The 16,018-nt window shown below is 42.8% G+C and overlaps 1 protein-coding gene across 2 annotated transcripts in view; it reads left to right on the top strand.

Moving 5' to 3' along the window:
• SHANK2 (SH3 and multiple ankyrin repeat domains 2) overlaps positions 1-16,018 on the top strand; it is a 343,309-nt gene that overhangs the window by 315,179 nt on the left and 12,112 nt on the right. For both annotated transcript variants that reach the window (XM_005154182.3, XM_034062090.1), the window contains 3 exons: positions 10,510-10,640; positions 11,941-12,073; positions 13,106-15,518. In XM_005154182.3, coding sequence (XP_005154239.2) covers positions 10,510-10,640; positions 11,941-12,073; positions 13,106-15,518 — 2,677 coding nt within the window. The remainder of the gene's footprint in view (positions 1-10,509; positions 10,641-11,940; positions 12,074-13,105; positions 15,519-16,018) is intronic.

Raw genomic sequence — 16,018 nt, forward strand, 5'->3', positions numbered from 1 at the left:
GGCATGATGCAGATACAGGCAGAGGCCCAGGTCCAGAGCAGCAGAGGCAGGTCCCAGGAAGCTCCGCAACTGTGTTACTGCTGTTGTTGAGCTCCTGGCCACTTGTTGTGGCCAAGGAACATCTCCACCTACCTGTCAGCAGGAAGACGGTACCCCACCCCTCACGTCCAGCTCCACTGGTGGGGAACCTGAAAAGGAAAGATAATGGAAAAGGCAACGATCCAGTAGCAGAGGTGAAACAGAAATGGTGGGATTTCAAAAGGAGGGATTCTTAAAGAGCAGCACATCTCAGGGGAGGGATCAGCTGCCAGTCCAAGTGGCAGGTAAGGCACAACACAGGCATAAGTCTCAAATGTTCTTCAGTGAACAAAAGTTAAAGAAATACCTCTCATGTCTCTGAAGTTTGTTTATATCCAAAGCCCTGCTCTGTTCTTGGCCTCTGTCTCAGTCCTCTATCCCTACAGCTGAATCGACTATTCAGTTCTCTGTGTATCTTAACCCAATAACTGCTACAATCCTAAGTATGTCTAATAACAAATGTAAAAGACTCTTGCTGGTAATGAATGTTGTGATGCAAAGAGACAGCATGGTATAACAATGCTCCAAAATGATGGACATGTTCATGAACCTAAAGGCTAGAATAATCCTGGCTTCTAATCAACATGTTCAGAATAGGATTGGGCAAACCACAGATCACCCCTGCAGGAACAAAAGATGGAGCAGTTCTCTTGTGGCCACCAGGAGGAATTGCTAATTTAACACATCAGACCAGGCTTTATCAGCCCAGTGCAAACACTGGTACAAGCAGTCAGCTATGGGCTTTGCTACAGAAATAGATGGGAAAGGAAGATAGCCAGGACTTTGATGAAGGTTCACTAGTTTCTCCTACATGGACCACTTTAATAACAGATCTCGTTTTTTCTTTAAGCACAACAGGATCAGCAAGGTAAAACGTGAGTCCCATGTAACTTTTGGAAATAGCTGCAGTAGTGCTCACTGTAATCAAACATGAAAGCGGAAGTTCAGTGGATCACTGCCTTCCAGATGTTTATATTTCCTTTAGCCCATATGCATGCTCCTTTCTGAGTCTTCACTTGGTCACTTCAAGACCAAAATGGGAGTCATGCCCTGTCAGAGCAAGGGAGGTGAGGTTAGGAACATGAAGCAAGTCACAGTTTGGAGACTGTCAGTTAGTTGGCTGGTATCATTAGGTATAAAGATGTTTATAAAAGACCTAAGTGATCTGTTTTGCCTGTAAGTCGTATATATCATTGTGAGTAAAATGCTGTGTGTAGGAATGGTATGTAAGGTGGAAGCAATTAGATCAGAGAATCTGACTCTTCCCTTTGCTTTATCCCTAAGGAAGCTAGCCGTACTTCTCTGTACACACTGTGTTTAAAACTTGTTTTTAAATGAGAGATATCTTTTTTAAGGCAGTTAACAACCAAGTAAGATGAACCATGTTGGTATATAGTTTGGTCCATAGCTAATTCTGACTTGACAGTCACTTGGGAGTCACCCCTTTGCCAAGGAAGCCAGGTAAAGGCAGTTAGCTGAGGTAACTCTTTCAGTCAGCTTTAATCCCACTTTCAGCACCTGTTTGAAGTAGTCACCGTCTTTGGCCAATAAGGACAGTTTCTGGCCAAACCAAGTTCTCCAGTGCCCCTACTGTAACTGGCACGCCTTTTCCACAGCACTAACATAGCCACTAGTGCAATCATCTTGCCAAGATCCAGTCTGAATTATAGGGCGACCTTTGGTCATCAAGGAATGGATTTATTGGGCAGAGACTGACACATTCATAAAGGTGGTGACAGCCAGTGACCTTCAGGCAGTTTTCCCAGGAATGCTCTATAGTGTACAAAAGCTTGTGTAAGGCCGTGCCTCGGTTTCCCTATGCCCCATGTCAATGCTTCACAAAGCTTCCCATAACTGGAGTTACTAGAGGTATTGAACACGTTGTTACATATAGTAACAGTTACGAATCTTCCTCTTTTTCATTGCTAGTCAATCCACAAACCTATCCTAAAACCTGTTGAATGTATTCATTATTCATAAGTATTCGCCAGTAGTTTCCACAATTAACTTTCTGCCCAGGGGTTTTCACTGTTTTCTTGTGCTTTGTCATTTGTGTTATTGGTCACCTATGCCAGATGCTGTTCTTTCAGCTCAGAAAGGCTGAACATAGTGATTAGGAGGACAGCAAGTGATACATTTTCATAGAGAATTAGGAACTCTGCAAAAATTTAGTATGTTTTTTCACAGAAGCTTTTCTTTTGAGCCTCTGGCAAACGTGTAAACATGCACAAATAACAAAAGTGTTCTTATGATCCCCCTGAACCTGGACCAACTAAATCCAGTGATACTAATTCCAGAAATACTCATTAGTTAATGTGGGGTTTGGAGGGGTCTTTTGTTCTGTTTTGCTTCAGCTTTTGACTGTCAGTTGAGTTTCGTTCTCTTACTTACCAGTTGCTAGGTGTGTAGAACACTTGTCAGGAAAATAGAGCTTTCAAATACGGACAATTTTCTGATGATTTGTCAAAAGAAATACAAAGACCTTTTGTATGACCAGTGGCTCTACCAGAATGAATATACATGATCCCTTATCTTTCTCCAGTTCTATAGAATTTAACTGAAATGTGTGTTTGCTATGTGTGGTAAAACTAGGTCCCCTGGTTTTTTGTTCTTTTTTTCATGTGTATTGAGATAGGAAAATGCTGAGAAAGAATTTCGTGGTCCTGTTGTTAAGAGAGCTGTTAAGAGAGATTTGTTAATGAAGGATTGTAGTGACAGCTGTATTAGGCATAGGGAGAGAAGAGTTGTGAAGGAAGAAGCAGTTACTATAGTTAGGTAGATATACAGTCCCTTTCAAATCTCCATGGAGTGGAAGAGCCAGTGATTGCATGACAGTTTGTCCCTAAGATTCATTTTCATAAGGAGCTCATGCCTTTTTACAAGTACAATCTCATCCTCACTTTCCATAAAACATGCAACCGGACAGTCCAGGCAGACACAGAGAATGTGAATACTTTGAATGTGAATACTTTGAAGTAGTGAATATCCTAAATGCACAATTAATACCCATTATTTTAGCATTTTTTAAAATCATATTAAGCCACACAGAATCCCATTTAGAGCAGAATAATATTGGAGGCACTTGGGTGAAGAAATAAGGAATACCACATGAGGGTAGACAGGGACTGATATACAGGAGGAGAGATCCTTGGGTCTGTCAGAAGGAGCTTTCATTTAAAACCATATAAACTAGAACAACTAAAAACTCAAACAAAACCAGACTTTTCAGATTCATAAACAGAACCAGAAGTATCATTTAACATGACCTCAGCAGCACCTTCCAGATGTAAGCTTACAGCTTCAAATTGAGTTCTGAAGAGCAGCATCTATATAAGGGTCTTTCACAGAGCAGAAATTACTCCTTAAATGACATTTTTCAAGACTGAGCTGCCAGAGAGCAGTCATGACAGCAGGCTGGTACCCAGAGCACTGTAGTGTGAGCAGCACAGCCAGCCACTACTGTTCAGGTCACGGTCTTCCCCACAGCAGCACTTTTCTCCCATATCCCTTGCCTGAGTATGAGGAATGCAGGCTTTTTTTTTGCTACCATTCTGCAACATCTTAGCCAGACCACCCCAGATTAATCTCTGATGACCAAATTGTCCCCCCAAAAAAACAAAATGAACTCATGGTTATTTTTATATGAAGCATGGAAAGGGTGAGAGTTACAGCCACTGACTCTTGTAACCAAGAATGGTGCTGGGCAGATTGTGCTCTACTGTGAGCCAGTGATCGCTGCGGGTGCAAAAAGCTTTGCCATCTCTAGCCTTTGGGAGTGCATTTTATGTAGGGGAGGATGTAGAGTAAGCATATGCACAATATCCTCCTTGCCAATGTCTGTAACGATGCCTCTTTGCACACTAAGCTGCCACAGGGAAGCAATTGCACCCAGATTTCCACCATGTGCCCTCAGGCAAGGGAAGAGGTAGCCAGGGGAGGGCAAAACTTAAGTTTATTTTCAGAAGACGATGAGATCCTGGCGAGCAATGCCCTCAGGAAGCGTTTCCTGCTGTTTGGAGAAAAGAACAAGGAAAATCTGGCAAATGTTAGGGAGGGCATTGCTCGCGGGATACACGCTGTGGACAGCCACCGTCATGCTGCAGCAGTGATTTGGGAGAGAGCACACTGGGGGTGGGAGTGACGTGAGACGTCGGACAAAAGTGAAGATAGACAGCAGTGCTTCAGAACAACAAAGGGCTGCCCTCAGCCAGTGGTGGAGCACATCTGGCACCCCAGGAAGCTCAATTGGACACTTGGCCCTGAGCTCGTCCCAGGGATTTCTGACTGACACCACTGCAGTGCATAGGTGAGCTTTTTGATAGGTTCACTGACATTTCCTGTCACAGTCACGATGAGGTGAATTGGTAGTTCCTGCCTTGGGATGCAGCATGGCTGTGTGTGTTATGGGTACAGGACAGTGTGCATTTATACCAAAAGCTGTTAATAATGTCAAGTGCCACGTGCCCAGTGCATTCACTAAACTTTAGTCCGCCCTTCCGTTTGCCCAAACACATACACTCTGGCTTCCCAACTGGCTTCTTTCTGTGTGTTGTCCAATGCATGTAGATACCTCCATCTGCCTGGCCTCAGATACAGTGGTTGTTGCTCCTCTATTTGATTGCCAGATGTCACTGGGGAACAAGATGGGGAGGTTCCTGGATCCTCGGGGCAAGCTGGCCATCACCGAGGGAGCTCGCTGTCCACACCGGCTGAAGAACAGGAATCCTCGGTGCCTGCCTCTGACGAAGACTCGCCAGCCAGGACCACAGAGAGCTGGCAGTGGCCGTTGTCCTCGTCTGAAACGCACAGCAACGTTGGGGAGGATTTTGAGGGATTTCAAACGCCAGCGCGGACTCCGGAGTGTACCATGGACATACAGTCTCCCGGGGATCAGTCACTCAGTAGGACTCCTCAGTTTGAAAGTGACTCTCCTGAGGAGGAGGGAAATGATGAAATGAATGAAGAGCGCTGCGGTGTTGAGCCTGTCCCTAGGGATCGGGGTTGGAGAGGGCAGCCCCAGCTAACAGAGGGAGAGAAGCTGTTGATGGAAACCAACAGTAGGATTGTGCAGCTGCTGGAAAATATCAAGAGGGAGCATGCACAGTCCATGGGTCTCATGTCACAGTCCATGGGCCGTATGGAGCTGCAGCTGGGCATTGTGGCTACCTCCACAAGAGCCATCCATAACTACCTGTCAGAGATTTTAGCTTTCCTCAAGCAGCCAAGGACGCAGGTCCTTGAAACACGCATCTCCCAAAGAGCCACCCCCCATGTCGAGTTAACTTGTGCCTCGACATGGACTGGTGAGGACGCAGTGGCATCCTCCACTGTGTGCTTACCAGGGGCCGAAGGGACGAGCGACTCTCGAGAACCACCGCAGGCCACGCTGCCTTGTCGCAGTGGCCGGCTGCAGAGAGCCATAACCGAGAGGGCCTCGTTGCCCATGCCTACACGCCAGGCAAAAGGGGGAGGGAAGAAAAAATAACCACACCATAGGATTTTTAGGGTTTTTTTTAATGTGCCTGTCCTTTTAATTCTTAGCCATAAGGCCATCAGTGGCAGAATTCAACCATTTCCTACATTGGCTAACATTGTATTCTGGCTGACTAGATTAGTCTAACATTTTGTAGTTTATATTTGCACTGTTAACGATGTGTGCTGCTGGTATTTGAAGAACATTTGCCTCTGTTCTTTCACTTTAACTTCATACGAGCATTTTTTTACTCTGTGCCAGGCATTCATTGCTTTTCTTACAAATACAAATCATTTCTTGAGGCAGCTGTTTTTTGAGTTTTCTTTCTCCATTATCCCATCCCCTCTGAGCAAGCGTTCTGGACTTGGTGGTAAGTATACAGGTCTTGGCAATACTCGCCTCCAAAACTGTGTTCGATCAGTCTTTGCCTGGTGTTTCTGGCATGCCAGCCTGAGGTGTTGGGGTTAGCCTGTACCGGATCATGATCATTCTTATCCTCTGTGGGTCTGACAAGCTCACTTTCTAAGACCCTCGGTGGAGCTAATCCACATGTCTTGGCTATGTCGTACAATAAGTAATGTTGCCAGGATCATACCTCATATTTATCTTTTGGGGCCTGTTACAGTGATGTGCCACCAGATCTATCTAGGCACCTGACTCTCATTTTCAAAGTTCCTTTTATGATGGATCTGGTGGTTTGATGGGCAGCATTATAATTTTTCCTCTGAGAGAGTCTGGGGATTGGAAACAGGAGTCACTTAGCAATGAGTTCTGTGGGGATAAGAACCATCTCCTGCAACAAATCTGTGAGGAGGAGACTGTCCCCTGTAATTATCATAGATATTAATTATTAAAGAAAAAGAAAAAAAAACAGATAAAGCAACTTGCCTAGCAGCCAGACCTCTTGAGAATGTAAAAGTCAGGACGTGCTGTTGGGTACTGTGCTACTCTGTCTGTGATTTAAGAGCTTTTCATCAGAGACGACCTACATGTTGATAAAATGCAACTCCTTTCTGTGCCTTTAGGCCGTGTAATTTCCTGAGGGCTGGCACCCTGAGCAGAGCACGGGTCCAGTTTGTAACCCACGGGGCAGATGGAAATGCAGTTTACAATAAATTATTTTATATCTGTTGGTGCTGCCTCTCTCGGGGGAATTTAATCTAGTGGCACTTAAATTGCTATATGCATGCAGAGGCATCAGACTGGCTTATACATGTGGTATCCCTGACAGTTCTCCAAAAGGATGCTGTTACCAGGAGCCCCTTGAGCAGTGGTAACTGATGATCACAGGTGTAGCATGGCTCCTGTGTTTGACTCTCAACATTGCCGTTGTAACTTCTCATAAAGGTTCAGAAGAGTTTATATGGCAAAGCAGTGATAATTCCTCCTCTGGCAAATACTAGAGAATAACTGTAGGCCTAAAACTCCTCTTCTATGATGACAACCGAGCTGCGCTCTCTGTCCAGTGAGCCACAGACTCTTCTTCCCTGTCTTTCTGCGAGACTGAAGTTACTCAGAATAAAGCAACTACTGTTTGGTTCTCCTACCAGCCAGCCATAGATTGCTCCCTTAGAAGTGTGTGTGTGTGCTTGTGGCTCTACTTTGCTAAATGACCGGTATAACCATGAAATGCAGCTGGCATGGCCAACCTCCAGCGTAGGCTTTTTCCACTAAGGAATCTTTTCTTCCCTTCCACCTATGTCCACCTGCGTTCCTTTGAAGAACACCATTGGAGGCGTGCTTCTTTGGCCATGTGGTCCACACACCTCACACCAGATGTAAATTTTTGCACCCATTCTGTGGCTTTTTCATATCTCTTTAGTTTAAACTGTTTGTAAAGAGACTTTCCAACACAAGCTTGTAAGATTCCCCTCTCATTGGTAAGAGGAATGCATGCTGCAGGGTATTGAAGATCACAAGGAGGTTGGGAAACAAGCTGTTTAGTAAGCCTGACAAATTATTCCAGTACGTGCTGCCTTTTGAATGTGTGTTTCTGGTGCATACATGGTTTGCACACTGGTACTGTGGATATGAACAGTGAAAGGCAAAGGCAAGTAAAAGTTTGTCCCAATCTGCTTCCGTCTTATTTCTTTGGGATGAGTTGGAATGCAGCTAAATACAATTCAGCCAGTTCATTCTCTTGGCCTAATGAGCACATTTGATAATGCAGTGAGAATGTTTTTATTTTACATAGTGCTTTCACGTCAGAAGTGTGGTGCAGTTGCGGCCTGATGCTGAGATTCTGACGTATCCTGCAGGACCCGCCATGTAGCTGCTGCCATGTAGAATAAAGCTCGTTCCACGTGCTGGCTGCTTCTGTAGCTTCAGATTTTTTGTGGTAGTTTCAAAGCTACAACCTCCACTCTACCTTTGCTTTCTGATCAAAGGGTAGGTAGAGCTAAAGAAGAAGCTGCACAGATATAGCAGCACTGCCATTGGAAATACTACGTGAGGAACCCCTAAAGAGCTCCTTGCAGAGCAGCTTAAGCTTTAACCTGCTCTCCTCTCCCATATGTAAGTGCTATAGCTAGACTCGGCAAGGCACAAAACACCTTTTGAATGGGAGCAGCTATAGGGACTGAAAACCTGTCTACAGACAAGTAACCTGCAATAAACCGGCACAAACCAAAGATTTTTCCAACTGGGAACAGTAGATGGTATTAAGAATTGGTACCAACTGATATTTTGGTCAGATCCGAAATTAGGATCTGACTTGTAGTATTGTCTAGCAAAATCAGTGCAGTTGGAGGGTATGTATGTTTCATCCCCAAACAAATATTTTCATGCTTTTCAAGTGTCTGTCATAGCCTCATCACTCTCTCCCTGTAGCTTTTTGTTGTCTGAATGGGTATATGGTTACATGTGTCTGTTAAAAATAAAGGGGATCAGTTCATACATGGTATATTTATATTTCTTGTTTACAGATTTTGAGTACCTACTGCTTCAGTTTCCAAAGCTTCCTTCTTTCTGTATCCCAAAGACCAGTTGTTTGGCTTCTGGGATGCTAAAAAGGGTGGGAGAGACTTAACAGGAAATCTCTGCCCAGTTGAAGCTCTTGGTGATAGATCCCCTGAGGATGATTCAAGTCTAGCCATATTTTTGCTGTATAGGTCAAATGTCCATGGTTACGCCATTGCTTTCTGATGCCTTTTGCTGATCAGAAGTGCAGATATTTTTCCTTCAGAAGTTCACAGTTTGTGTTACAAAGTCATGAAATGTGAAGCTTTTGAATACGTGATGATTTTAAGATTTATTTTTTTTTTCCTTTTCTCCTTCCACTGGATGATTTAAACCCCACAAATATAAAGCAGACCAATGAAAAGAATTGAATGCTAACTTCAATTGAAAAGCAACAGCAACACTACTCTTGTGAGACAGTTTTCAACAGTGTTCAGCTTACTGGTTCTGCTCAACCTTTTCCTTTCCTGCCTGCTCCCTGACCCTCTGTGACACTGAAATATCCACTTCTAGGACAACCTTCTTCCTAACCAGAAGGCTAAAAGGTCTTCCCTCTCTTCTTCTCCCATTTAAAATAATCATCCTTGCATCAGCCAGATCTGCTGTTTAGAGGGATCAAAAGCTCTTTTCCTCCTGCCTTATTCCCATCCATATTCATATCCAGGGCCCTGAGTGCGCTGCTCTCCAGTGAGAGGTAAAACTTAACTCCCTAAATCTGATACTTGACATAGTAACACCATCACAAGGCCACCACAACCCTGTGTTGTTTACGTCTGTAGTAGCTTCATGCAGTAGCTATCCTTGTTTGCTAAAGCAGGTATTTGGGAGATGGATCTAATTACTGAAAAATAACGTTGCCCTGACTCGCATTATGGAAGCCTAGGAGCCAGGCTGAGGTATTTCGCTCACATAAATACCACAGGCTATATAACTAATCCTTACTTTGGTGAAACTTCAAAGGAAAAAACCACTAAATTAGCATGATGCAGAAAAGCAAATGCAATGGAAGGCATAGTAAGGAGACATGCTGGTATGATTCAAGTTGGATTTTAGCACAGATTCAAACATTGAACTTTTTTGCTGGCTTAGGCTAGTTATTTAGTTTCTCCATGCCTTAGTTTCGTAATAGTAGAAGTGGCAATAAAGGAGCTGTCAGGCTATAATTAGCTGATAAGATGGTACTTGGAGGTCTTCCGTCTGAGGCAGTAATGTTATGTATTAAATGCTGATGAAACTTGTTTGTGACCAAAGTTGGAGACAGGGCTAAAACTTACACTCAGCTTTGGAAGATCCTGATTAAAGTTTCCCTATATTTTATCGTCACATCATATAATAGATCAGAATCCCAAATCCAAATGTTAAAGTTCTCATTCAGATTTGGACTTTGTCTGTTTGGTCTGTTTCTGACCACAGCTAAATATATTCCTAGACTGTTCAGTTATTAAAGTACAAAATACATATAAAAGATTCATTTAAATGATGCAGTTACTAATGCTAATCTGATAATCCAAGAGTGTGAAGAAATTAGGATGTGATTACTTAAGGAGAATAGGCATAAAAGAGCACTTCTGGAGTACTTGTTATTGTCCAAAATATCACTGAACTTCTGATGGCTAAGTACAGTCTGCTTATCTCTATTTGAAACAGTGCTGTACAGATTCATTATTTCTAAAGGTCTTCTTTCCATTTCTATATAGATATTCTCCCTTCACATTTTGAAGGTTTGAAGAAGAGGATTGTTTTTCGAGTCACACTAAGTAAACATTGAATGCATGCAGGCTTAAAACTAAAGCATGCATGTTCTGTAGCAGCAATAAAAAGTGCTCGGCTTGCACGACTTCTGATGCTCAAGCATTGCCTTGTTAAAATGCCAAAAAAAAAAAAAACCTTTTACTTTGCATTTTTTTGAGAAGTAAATCTCTTCCTTTGACCTTGCAATACTTAAATTTTCAGTTGTGGGACAAATGATATTTATTTTACTGAATACTTTTATATTACAGATAAGGTGGATGAAATAGTACCAGTTTCCAAGCCATCAAGAATTGCAGACAATGCAACTGTGGACTCAAGAGTGGCAACTATTAAACAGCGGCCTTCTAGTAGATGTTTTCCCTCAGCTACAGATATGAATGTGAGTGGTAGCTATGAAGTACTGCTTTCATTTCAGAAACTGTTTGGAGGGGGGGGTTGGCAGTGTACAAGGCATACAACAGAACTGAGTTTGCAAACATTGCTTTACATACTCATTTTGCTTTTATTAACCTGTAACTTTTAAGGCATGGTCTACTCTGCATTGCTAATAATAGCTTTTTAACAGAAGACAGTGTTCCCCTTGTAAAACTTTTCTCATTACAACCTTATTCTTATTCTGAGACTGTCCCATCAACAGCATTGCTACCCCAGAGTTACTCAGACACATGTAAACTTATTCTGCCTTTTATCTGAACTGGTGAGACCCCATAAGTTCTGAACTTGCAGGTGTCAATACAACACTAACCCCAAGCTAAAAAACTTCACTCAAAAGTCAGTTTCAGCACCATAAGTTAGTGCAGCCACACAGTTTTCACTAATGTGAAGGTTTCTTCTAATGCAAGTTTTTATTATTAATAATGGCATATATAATATCTGGATTAAATAATACAGGATTTTTGTAAGGGAAGAATTCACTTTAATACTACAGCATGTATTAAAAACTTAAACTCCAGAACTTTGAAATTGGATTGTTCAGTTGCACAGCTTGCTCTTACAGAGCTTTGCATATGAAAACTAATTGGTTTCATTGCATGTTAAATGTATTTTTCCATTACCCACGCCTCCAAAAGAGCATCAGATCTGGTACAACAAACACTTGGGCTGGAAGGAAATTAAAGCTGTTCTAAGAGGCAGAAAACAAGTAGATTCATGATGATCCACAAGAAGGAGGGACAATGGAGTGTATATTGGGATTCAGGTGATGTTCCTCAGTTCCTAGCTGAGATGCTCACTGCCAGTGTAACCTTGTGCAAAACGCCTCGAGTCTGTGCAAGACTCCAGGGATAGGTCTGTTCTTCAGAAGCAAAGAGAGCATACAGCTTGGTGCAGAGTGAATGCTGACACCTATGCAGGTTTTTGAAGTGAATGACACAAAAGGTAATTGCTCATGCTTCGTGTTTCTTGCTGCACACAAAATGTGCTGGAATCTGAACATATTGCCTTGTAATTTCAACTAACCCCACTTACAGCCATTTTCATTTTATGAACATGGAACTAAAGCCCAGATTTCCCTTTCTCTTCACTTCCTCACCAAAATAATACCAAATCTGTTATTTTCCATAAGAACTCTAAGTAAAAGGGACAGGGGTTTAGCAGATATGACAGCAGAGTTACTTACATGTGAGAGAAAGATTTGCATGCTTTAATGCTTGTGGGGTTTTTTGTTTGCTTTTTTGTAGTCCATGTATGAGAGACAGGGTATTGCTGTGATGACGCCCACTGTACCAGGGAGTCCTCAAGGTCCTTTTCTGGGTATACCTCGGGGTACAATGAGAAGACAAAAATCTATAGGTAAAATGCTTCTGATGTATAGTTTGATTGTGCATTAATCACATAATTTTAGTAGCTTTGCTTCTTTCTTAAAGCATCTTTACCTCAGTGAATGACTTTAATTTTTATGCAAAGTTCATGAGAAAAGAAGTTTGTGTGTAAGATGGTATTTCCACAGGCTGCTTTGATGGCAGTAGGCAAGTATTACAGAGCTTTAATTCCTTTCTTTAGAATGTTACCTCTAACAGGGAAGGGCAGTGAGAAGGGAACAAATTATCAGTACAAGCCCTTTGCAGTGCATTTTTTTTGTTATTGAGGCAAAACCATTGTAATGTTGTGTAGCTTACAAAGGAATCCCTATTGATGAAACAGAACAAAATTCACCTCTTTTCCATTCCAAATTATGACAATAGATGATTTTACAAAAGAGAAAAAAAGCCAAATTTAGGCTTGTTTTGTTCTCTAGGAGTAATCTTAGTAAGGATGTTTTTCAGTTTAGAAACGCATTAAGCTGATGTAAAATCAGCATCTGAATTATCCCAATATTATCCAGTTTATTTATGTAAAAAGCTGTATTTGTCATAATATAATGTCGTCTTCTGAAATGAAACATTGTGATTTTTTTCCCCAATAGAATCTTCGCAGTCGCTTTGCTAAGTTTCAAATGCATCTTAAAAATTCATTAGTTTCAAAGCTACATTATTATGTGCATTTATAGAGTGGGAGAGCAAGATATAAACTACTCTTCTGCACAGAATGTCTTCCCTGTTCAGTAATTTTCAAAGCAAATGTGTTTCTCTACAGCTACCTTGGTGGTACCTAAACCCAAAGCATTTGCCTACACATCAGTGATCAGTTTAATTAAAATTCTGTAGCATCCTTTTTAATTCTGGCATCCAGGTTTCTGGAATTTGAACAGGAATGCTTATGGTAGGAATCAGGCTCTTTCATAACTTTGCATATGCCTCATGTCATGTGAAATGCACCCTGGCACTTTAGATTGGATACAGAAATAATCCAATGTGAGGGATCCCAGTGGAAGACTGTGTTTTAAATATACTTTCTGATTTTTAGGAATAACAGAGGAAGAACGGCAGTTTTTGGCTCCTCCTATGCTGAAGTTTACCAGAAGTCTTTCAATGCCTGACACCTCTGAAGATATCCCACCACCACCACAGTCCTTACCTCCTTCACCACCACCACCTTCTCCCTCTCTGTACAACTCCCCCAAATCCCTGACATCAAGAAGCTATGGAACAATTAAACCTCCATTTAATCAGAATTCAGGTGCAAAAATTACTTTGGTTAGGCCTGAGAGTGTGGGAACAATGATAAGGGACAAGGGGATCTATTTCAGACGAGAACTGGACCGATACTCTCTGGACTCTGAAGACCTGTACAATCGGAGTGCTGCATCTCAGGCAAATTTCAGGAACAAGAGGGGTCAGATGCCAGAAAATCCCTATTCTGAGGTTGGGAAGATTGCAAGCAAAGCAGTTTACGTGCCGGCCAAACCAGCGAGGCGGAAGGGGATGCTGGTGAAACAATCTAATGTTGAAGACAGTCCAGAAAAGACCTGCTCCATTCCAATCCCGACAATTATTGTGAAAGAGCCATCCACCAGCAGCAGTGGGAAAAGCAGTCAAGGGAGCAGCATGGAAATAGATCCTCAGTCTTCAGAGCAACCTGGGCAACTTCGACCCGACGATAGCTTAGGTGTCAGCAGTCCATTTGCAGCAGCCATCGCTGGAGCAGTGAGGGACAGGGAGAAGAGGCTGGAAGCAAGGCGTAATTCTCCAGCCTTCCTCTCCACAGACCTGGGAGATGAGGATGTTGGACTAACACCACCAACACCACGTATGAGGCAATCTAAATTTACTGAGGAAGCAATGTTTAGTAGTGAGGATGGTTTTAGACAGCTTATGTCACCGTCTCCAATTCCCGCACCTAGAGAGCCTGAAAATCTTTTTAATAGCAGTGAACCCAGCAATCAAAGTGATTCAAGGACATTAAATGCTCAGTCCAAAACGAAAGGTACTGAAAACAGTACAGTGGCAGCTAAGGCCGCGAATGCACCCAGCTCAGATAGTTATGTTCACCCAGTCACAGGAAAGCTATTAGATCCAAACTCACCACTAGCCCTCGCTCTCTCTGCCAGGGACAGAGCCATGAAAGAACAAACCCAGCAGATTCCAGGCAAAGGAGACACTGTTAAAGCTGACCTTAATAAACCACTTTACATCGATACAAAGCTGAGACCCAATATGGAAACGACTTTTCCCATTACTGCTCCTGTCGCTAGGCAAAACACTCGTGGCCCATTGAGACGGCAGGAGACCGAGAACAAGTATGAAACAGATGCAGGGAAAGAAAAGAAAGCTGAGGAGAAGAAGAACATGTTAATAAACATTATGGATACTTCACAACAGAAGTCAGCTGGCTTGTTAATGGTTCATACTGTGGACACAGCGAAGTCAGATGAAGCGCCCGAAGATGAAGAGGAAAAGAGCACTGAAGTGGAATCCAACCCTGAAAACTCCCCACCAGAGAGACCAGAGGGGAGTGAGGAAGCGGAAAGCGAGCTGACTGTGCCTGCTGAGCCTGAGCCACCGGCATCTCCCTGCAAAACCATTGTAGCTGCCAGCTCTGTGGACGACCCCGTCATCCTGCCATTCCGCATCCCTCCACCGCCCTTAGCTTCCATTGATATCGATGAAGAGTTCATGTTCACTGAGCCACTACCACCCCCCTTGGAGTTTGCCAACAGCTTTGATATCCCCGACGACCGCGCAGCTCCCGGTTCGGCTCTAACAGAGATGGTTACGCAAAGAAAGAATGGCACACCTTCACCCGCGCCATTTGCCCCCAGCCAGGCAACAAATTCCATAGACAATAAAAAGCAAGTGGCTCTTTCAAACTGTTTGCCTGCCTCCTTTCTGCCACCCCCTGACAGCTTTGATAACGTCACTGACTCTGGGATTGAGGAGGTAGACAGTCGGAGTAGTAGTGACCATCACTTAGAGACAACCAGCACTATCTCAACGGTGTCCAGCATCTCTACCTTGTCCTCAGAAGGTGGGGAGAATGTGGATACTTGTACAGTCTATGCAGATGGGCAAACATTTCTGGTGGACAAACCCCCAGTACCTCCTAAGCCAAAAATGAAGCCCATAATCAACAAAAGCAATGCACTTTACAAGGATACGCTAATTGAAGAAACTGTAGACAGCTTTGTTATCCCTCCTCCCGCTCCGCCCCCCCCTCCGATCAGTGCTCAGCCCAATATGGCTAAAGTTGTTCCCCAAAGGACATCTAAGCTATGGGGTGACATGACGGAGGTGAAAAGCCCAATTCTCTCAGGCCCAAAGGCTAATGTTATTAGTGAATTGAACTCAATACTGCAGCAAATGAACAGAGAGAAATCCTCAAAGCCAGGGGAAGGATTGGAGTCACCTACTGGAACAAAAACTGCAAGTCTCAGTACAAGGTAAACGTAATTAACCAAATCATTTCTAATAAAGGCTGGATGTTTTCCATCCCTTCACTAACTTCTCCTTTAAAGCACATAGATTAAAGAGGAATGTAGTCTCTATTGCACAGGTTTGCTTAATGAATATTCTGTGACAAACAATTTTACATTGCTATGTTATCAACATTTGTGTAGTATACACCATGGGACAGGAGCTTTCCCAGTTTTCTCCAATTTTGAAGACAGTTTCTACAAGCCTTTCAGTTGTTTTGATGTGAGTTACTTAGATTTATTTTTCAGTAGTATTTTTCTCTCTTAAAAAAAAAAATCTTATGAAATGTGGTAATAATTTAATTTTTCATCAGTGCCATAAATTATTTTGACTTCAGACAGGTAAAAAAAGTGGTTTTGCCTTGGCTTAATCCATATTCACTGTGTCATGTCGTTCGATTCATGCTGATACCTCTCCTAATCCGCTTTAGCATGAAGTATAAAGCTGTCTCAGAAAATCACTCCTT

The sequence above is a fragment of the Melopsittacus undulatus genome, chromosome 4, assembly GCF_012275295.1.
Source record: "Melopsittacus undulatus isolate bMelUnd1 chromosome 4, bMelUnd1.mat.Z, whole genome shotgun sequence".
Classification (NCBI taxonomy): Eukaryota; Metazoa; Chordata; class Aves; order Psittaciformes; family Psittaculidae; genus Melopsittacus; species Melopsittacus undulatus.